The sequence below is a fragment of the Sinocyclocheilus grahami genome, unplaced genomic scaffold (genome assembly GCF_001515645.1).
Source record: "Sinocyclocheilus grahami isolate Dianchi unplaced genomic scaffold, SAMN03320097.WGS_v1.1 scaffold302.1, whole genome shotgun sequence".
In the NCBI taxonomy this organism is placed as follows: domain Eukaryota; kingdom Metazoa; phylum Chordata; class Actinopteri; order Cypriniformes; family Cyprinidae; genus Sinocyclocheilus; species Sinocyclocheilus grahami.
In genome coordinates, this window is record NW_015505481.1 from 1387039 (window position 1) to 1395333 (window position 8295).

An 8295-nucleotide genomic window follows, 5' to 3' on the forward strand; every position below is an offset into this window, starting at 1 on the left:
CTAGATAATTCCACACACAGCTGCAATTCCAGGTTTTCAAACAGAGATGGCGACAAAGAGGCAAAACTTACGGACTACAGCTTTAAAATGTTGTGCTGACAATAGGCTATCAATTTTAATGCAAAAATATGTGTATCAATTTTAATGCAAGAACATGTGTATCAATTTTAATGCAAAAACATGTGTATCAATTTTAATGCAAAAACATGTGTATCAATTGTAATGCAAAAAACATGTGTATCAATTGTAATGCAAAAAACATGTGTATCAATTTTAATGCAAAACGTAAAATAAAACCACATTGTGCATGTCCCTTAACTTTTCATCTCTCAAAAAAAAAACTAAAGCAGTATGAAAAAACAAAACAACAATGTTTCTTAAGTTAATAGTAGGCCTATCTTTTTATGTTTGCGCAACAGCAGTAAATGCAGGTAGTAGTTTTTATAATAGTTTTGATATATAGCTATTCATGAATTAGGAAAGCAAGGTTTGCATACCTAAGAGTTTTGTTGAAAGGAATTCTTCGAAAGGTGTTACTAAATGTAGATTTTGTACTCTATATTTACAAGGTGTCATTAAAGGCGGGCTGACACAGTTGAATCTTCACGAGGCAGCTCGTGCTGGAGGCAGAACTGGAACAAACCTGTTTTACCCGGAAGAGCTCGCGCCTTCCCAGAGCCACTGCAGTGATCCTCACAAGATGTTTCACATTGTTGTGTACAAAATGACTGTTTTTTAGTTATTACTATTTAATCAAAACAACCCAACTGCAGATTGATTGGTAATGATTGGAATGCAGGATTAAAAAAAAACATGATTTATCTGTTTTTGCAAACGTGTTCTTCGTGTGTTTTTTCTGTGTGAACCATAGACTATAAACACGCACAGAGACGGCTGGGATTTGAGCTCGGTTCCCAGCGCGCTCCTGACTCTCTGGTGTAGCGCTGCAGAGACCGGCTCGAGCCGCTACGAAAGCTGCCACGCTTCAGTAAGAGGAAACAGAGGAGGCAGAGAGCTGAGCTGGCACATAGTACTTGATCTAGTTATTATTTCAGTGTTCAAATTCAAACATAAGCTAGAAACGCTATGTTGAGCACAATGAGCAGGGTGACTAACTCGTTCTCCGCAGAAGTGACTGATGCTCAGATGTTCTCCAGTGAACACTTCAACGGAGAAGCCTGCTAGCTCTCTTGCGTTTTGTTTTCTTCCAATACCCCGAGTTTTCCTCAGTTTCTTCAACGTCTCGGTAAGTTAAAACGATTTATACCCAAACTATACACTGTATTTGTGGCGCACGTGACTGCCACGTTTATCTAGTGAAGATTTATACCGCTTATGATATGATAGTCAGCTAGGTCATTTTTCGACTTATAACAGTGCCTATACTTGTGTCTTGATAGCTAACAGTCCACATCTTTAGAAGTTTATTAGTGTATATAGACACTACTATCTTATACATTAATATGTATACAACTGTATATATATATATATATATATATATATATATATATATATATATATATATAAAGAGAGTGTATTTATTAGTGTATATAGACACTACTATCTTATACATTAATATGTATACAACTGTATATATATATATATATATATATATATATATATATATATATATATACATGAAGAGTTCAAATGCCATTTGAAATTTTCTGCTAAAATGAGCATTTTTCTCAGGCTTCTTTCTATGTGTAGGTTCAGTAATTTCAGTGTAATGGCAATAAATGGGTTCTTTTTATTGCCATTAAAGTGAAATAACTAAACGTAAACATAGGAGCCTGAGAAAAATGCTAATTTTTAAAGAAAATTTCAGACGGCATTTTTGCATCTGAATCTGGACTCTTCATAATACATACATACATATACTGTATATACACACACACACACACAGGTTTGTTTTTATGGTTTATGGGGACTCTCCATATGCGTAATGGTTTTCATACTGTACAAACTGTATTTTCTATTGCCCTACACCAACCCTACACCTAAACCTACCCCTTACAGGAAACTTTCTGCATTTTTAGATTTTCAAAAAAACTCATTCTGAATTATTTATAAGCCTTTTGAATTACGGGGACACTGAAAATGTCCTCATAAATCACCTTCTCGTTGTAATACCTGTCATACCCATGTTATTATACAAATTTGTGTCCTCTTAAACCACATAAACATGCACACACACACACACACACACACACACATATATGTATGTATGTATGAAAGTTTGAAAGTGTTGCTTGGCTCTGGCACTCCCATTTTTCTCTAATATCCTAACAGTGGTTACATAACAAATGTTTTATGCAAACTGAGTTTTAGCACCTTGAAAGGTAAAATAATCCAGCAGACAGAGCCGATTAAAGACATGAGCGGCTTGCAAACACAGCCCGCTGTTGAGTTGACAAGGGTACACCATCAAAGCCGGTGTGGAAATTACATCATACCTAAAACGGTCTGTACTGTAACTTTGCTTACATTTACAGAAAACGCCGGTGTGCATCATGACAGGAATAATGTCTGCCCTGAAGGGCTGCACGAGCCCCAATGTGTACGATGAGGTGCCAGACGGAGGCTGGGGTTGGCTGGTGGCTGCCGCCTTCTTCTTCGTGGAGGTTTTCACCTATGGCATCATCAAGAGTTTTGGGATCTTCCTCCAGGACCTCATCACAGACTTTAATGAAACCAACAGCAGAGTGTCTTGGGTCGTCTCCATCTGTGTCTTTGTCATGGCCTTCACAGGTAATTCAGTCTAGACATTTAAAGACACAATACGATAGTACTAGGTGTACCTCACAGTGTTTACACAATACAAATGGTGTTTACACAAGAGAAAATACTGTATGGTATTGTAGAAAGATTTAAGATGATGAATGTTTTTGTGGGTTACTTCACTTTTGCAAACCTAAATCCATTTTTAATTACTGGCTTTTGCTTTTACTATCATAGAGGCATCTGTACAAGCCATTGTATACCATTTTTAAAGTTTGTTCCATAATTATCAATGCAGGTTTTAATCTACAGTGACCACAACTTCAAAGCTACACCAAACACACAACTCGGTTTTAGTTCAGGGAAGTTGAGGGGAAAAATAGGTCATTATAAAAAGACCGGGCATATCCCAAAAGGCGGGGCGGGTTTAAAGTATAAAATTAAGAAACAAGCTGTGTCATCAGACCTGTCATTTCCATGTAATTCTCTCAAGCCTCAAGGGGATAGTTGACCTATAAAAGTGACATTTTTGCCATCATTTTCTCACCCTCATGTCATTTCAAAAGAGGATATTTTGAGAAATGTCTCTTTTGGTCCATTCAGTCAAAGTCAATGGACACCAAAACTGTTTGGTTACCAACTTTCTTCAAAATATCTTCTTTTTAATGTTTCACAAATGAAATAATGGTGAGAGATGGGTCAACTATCCCTTTGAATTATTCACAAAAAGATACTGAGTTCCTTCAGTGTGAACCTGTCAAACTGATTCTGTCTCCCAAGCTCATGGCATTGACATTTGTGCTGAGAGCGAGCAATGCCCCATTTAGTGCATGTGCTAAATTGTGCCGTGTAAGGACTGCTGGCTGTTGGAGATTCACTCACTTTGCCCAGTGACAAAGCAGCCCCACCATTACATGACTCAATGGATGGATTCATTTTTCCAGCTGAGAGGGCTTCAAAGGATCATTCTTGTTCAAACAGCGGCAGTCATTCAAATCAGATAGAAAGTGACTAGGCTGGCCAAGCAAAACTTGCTAGTGATACTGTCTTCATGCCTTTGCTGCAAAAATGAAACCACCATTAATAGGTAGTTTAGGACAGTTGTGAGAAGGAAGTGCATCGATTCACTGTGTTTATAATTTAATTTGAGCTGTAAAACTGCAAATATGTCACAGCTGTTCCGTGTCTGAGTGTTATTGTAAGTGTTTATGATTGGCACCTTCTTTCCCACAGCTCCTCTTTCCACGGTGATGAGTAACCGCTTTGGCTATCGGCCTGTTGTCATGCTCGGTGGACTCCTGATCAGCCTGGGTACAATTACAACAGCCCTTACCAACTCCATCATTGAGATGTACATTACCATGGGAATCGTTGCAGGTAAATCCAGCTCGAGTGTGAGTTTATATTTGTGATACATGTTTTGTCCCATATTGTCATATAACAAAAACATGTTAGATAAATGACTGCTGAATTGATTCAGTACTTGCTTTTTTTGTTGCAAGTGCAGTGTGTAACTGAAAACATTTTTCCTCAGGGTGGTGTGGCATGATATTGTGAAAACTGATTAATATTTAATTTTTATATTAAAGAAGGAACAGATTTTCTATACATAGCATTTGCAAAGTAACACTCTTCCTTTTTGTTTAAAACTGTTAGTTAGCTCTTAGAATCTGGTTAAAGTTCTATTTCAAATAAATGTTGTTCTTTCTATTCATCAAAGAATCCTGAAAAATGCACACAAAACTATTAAGCAGCTCAGCTGTTTTCAACATTGATAATAAAAAGAAATGTTTCTTGAGCAGCAAATCAGCATATTAGAATGATTTCTGAAGGATCATGTGACACTGACAAATTGAGTAATGACTGCTTAAAATGTAGCTTTGCATCACAGGAATAAATTAAATTTTAAAATGTAATCAAATAGAAAACTTTTTTTTTTTTTTTTATAAATATTGCTTTTACAGTATTTTTGATAAAATAAACGCAGCCTTGGTGAGCATAAGAGACTTCTTTCAAAAACAGTTATAAATCTTACCAAGCTCAAACTTATGAAGGGTAGAATATTTTCTGTCATAAATAATAGTCATGGATTCTGTCATTACCCATATTTATTGAAGTAATTTCATTACTTTATGATTAATTATTTTTCCTTAGTAAACATGATGTTCTCTTCTATTCACTTACTTTTTTTTTTAAAGACAGAGGGAATTCAAGCAGTGTTGTGACTGGTGTATGACTTGTCAGCATTTATTTTCTGTTTCATTACTTTATGATTAATTATTTTTCCTTAGTAAACATGATGTTCTCTTCTATTCACTTACTTTTTTTAAAGACAGAGGGAATTCAAGCAGTGTTGTGACTGGTGTATGACTTGTCAGCATCAATGAAACTGATTCTTGACAGCTTTAGTAACACACACCCTTATATAAAACAGGATGAACATATCATAGTGGTTTTGGGTGGAGTGTTTTCATGTGTTGACATACAGTTGCGGGATTCAAACACATTATCCAAAAGTGAACTTGGCTTATTTTAAACTTCCTTCTTTTAAGAAAGCTGTCAGTTATACACAGACACTAATTTGTTAAAATATATATCATAATGCACATTCTAAATACCTTAATATAACACAGTATGTTTGAAGATTTCATTTTTATTGAATAATTTATTCACACTCAAGCCGTCCAATCCACATATGGAGAATCCCTTTTTCATTTATTGTTAAAAAAAACAGATTTTTCAAAAATATATATAAATGCTCTCAATTGCTCAATTTTGAATTGACACTCAATGTGACCACATGCTCATTTTGTTTTTCAGATTTCTCAAAAGATGCACTGCTAGCTTTCCCCAAATATCAAAACACTCCCTCCCCCCCATCATTAGTTGATCCTAACCTCGCCGATCTTTGTTTCTCCTTGTCTCTTTTAAATACAGTTTTCTTTCAGCCCTCTGTCCAGTTTGTGCTACGGAAGAGAGCAACCTGGTTCTTGATGTGCTCTGAGCCCGGCCCCTCAGACTGACCTGAGCCCCTTGTGTTGAAGGGACCAATGGCTGTCATCTCCCTCTTTGCTGTTTATTTACAGGCCTGGGTTACTGCCTTACCTTCCTGCCTACAGTTACTATCTTGTCGCAGTACTTCAGCAAGCGCCGTTCCCTCGTCACATCCATAGCCTCCACAGGAGAATGCTTCTCCCTGCTAGCACTTGCGCCAGGTTTGATCGCCAAAGCAGTGCAACATACTCATCTGGATGGTTCACGCAAAATGGAAATTGCGTCATTTTCTCACCCTCATGTCATTCATTCAAAACATACTTTGAAAAATGTTCCATCTGCTTTTATCCAAAACTGTATTTGACTCCATTGACTTTCATTGAAACAAAAACACTGGGACATTTAAAAAAAATATCTTCTTTTGAGCTCCACCTATTAAAGACAATCAGGATTGAAACGACATGAGGATAAGCAAATGATGATATATTATTAATTTGTGGGTTTACTAGCCCTTTTAACGCACAGGCAGACTTGTTTTGAATGTTATATACAGTGGTGTGAAAAGGTTTTTGCCCCCTTTGTTTTTTTTTATTTTTTGCATATGTCACACTTAAAAGATTCAGATCATCAAACTAATTTTAATATTACACAAAGATAATGCAAGTAAATGAAAAATGCAGTTTTTAAATGATGATTTCTTTTATTAAGGGAAAAAAGCTGTCCAAACCTGCCTGGCCTACATGAAAAAGTAATTGCCCCCTAAATCTAATAACTGGTTGTGCCACGCTTTGCCGCAACAACTGCAATCAAGTGTTTGCGATAACTGGCAATGAGTCTTTCACATCGCTGTGGAGGAATTTTGGCCCACTCTTCTTTGCAGAATTGTTTTAATTCAGCCACATTGGAGGGTTTTCGAGCATGAATGGACTGTTTAAGCATCTCAATCAGATTTAAGTCCGGACTTTGATTTGGCTGCTCCAAAACCTTAATTTCGTTTTTTTGAGCCATTCAGAGGTGGACTTGCTGGTGTGTTTGGGATCATTGTCCTGCTACATATCCCAAGTGCACTTGAGCTTGAGGTCACAAACTGTTGGCCGGACATTCTCCTTCAGGATTTTCTGATGGAGCACAGATTTTATGGTTCCATCAATTATGGCAAGTCATCCAGGTCCTGAAGCTGCATTTTGTAAGATTATTTTCTTTCAAATGTTTCAGTGACCCCCATGAATCTGGACTCCGATTTGAAATACACTTGCAAACCATTCATACTTCCTCCAGAAATAGTTATAAACCTATAAATTTTCCTCCCACACACATTTATGGAGGTCATCTTGTGTTTTTTGTTTTAGGTTTTCTGGTAGACACGACTGCCAATTACGGATCAGCCTTTTACTCCTGCGCGGCTGGGATGGGAGTCGGGGCTCTGTTTCTTGGACTGGTGCGTCCAGCCAAAACCGGCCTTTGCCTTGGGAGGACAAGAAATGACCAGCAAACAGACAGGGACTCCAGCTCACAGGGTAGTGATTATGGCCCTGCCGACTTTGTAGAAATGGACATGGAGATCGACAACAGTCCTGCAAAGAGCAAACCTTGGCCAGTATGAATACCGCCTCACCTCAAGAGTAAACACACTTATCCTCCACTTGAATGATCATCCCAAAGGCTGCCACACACAAACCCTGTGCAAACAGGGTCAAAACCTAACTTTACGTCAATTAAAGAAGAGTTTTATCACTCATTGCACTTTTTTGCTGACCACCCAATCATAATCCCAAAAACACGTTTACATTCCTTGTCATTATTTATTGAAAAGAAACAAGTTTTGAGGTTCCTTTCCTGTCATATTGTGTACCACGTACTAGTCTCTACAGATAAACATGCTTTTCGAGAGGCCAAGAATTAAACCCATTAAGCATTCAATGCTATTCTTCTCATTTACCAAAGTCTTAGTGTGAAATGCAACTTCACTCTTTATTTCATTATTATATTGTCCACAAACCATCATACCGCTTTAACATTTAAAAAAGAAACCTCAGGCTGTTTTGCTGCTTACAGTGAGGCCATGATGCATGTGTATATTTCATTAGGTTCAGAGTTAAAGGTGGGGTAAGCGATTTTTCAAAAACGCTTTAGAAAACTGATTCGGGCCCACTAGCAAAACAAACTTGTAGCCAATCAGCAGTAAGGGGCGTGTCTACTCATGATGTGGAGGAGAGAGCGTTCAGTGCACAGGACGAACATTAGCGAGCCGAGCGACAGAAAGATAGAGATGGCGGATAAAAAAAACAAGAGGAAAACGTCTGCGGAACAAAAGGAGGCTTAAGGCAATAAGGCAAGAAGCAGGACCCGTGTAAATATCGGATCAGCTTTCCAGCGCTGGAGACAACTCAAGGAGCGGAAGGACTGCGATCGGACGGCGAGGTTGCTTTGTTTCTTCTCGATAGGCGAGTAACACCGTGTCTGTGCCACAACACCGCGACCGTTGAAAATCATTTGAAATTTGTCAATATAGGGCTGTGCAATTAATCGCATGCGATTAATTGCACAGCCCTATGTCTATACGCCATGAATAGAAAGTAG

General features: G+C 37.8%; 1 protein-coding gene across 1 annotated transcript; it reads left to right on the plus strand.

The window, feature by feature from the left end:
* Window positions 1-923: 923 nt before the first annotated feature.
* LOC107601221 (monocarboxylate transporter 7-like) lies at window positions 924-7867 on the plus strand. The gene is made up of 6 exons (XM_016293313.1): window positions 924-1246; window positions 2496-2751; window positions 3955-4098; window positions 5808-6028; window positions 6828-6883; window positions 6931-7867. Exons 1-6 carry the CDS (start codon window positions 1139-1141, stop codon window positions 7316-7318), a joined length of 1173 nt encoding a protein of 390 aa, XP_016148799.1. The 5' UTR covers window positions 924-1138; the 3' UTR covers window positions 7319-7867.
* The last annotated feature ends 428 nt before the right edge of the window (window positions 7868-8295 follow it).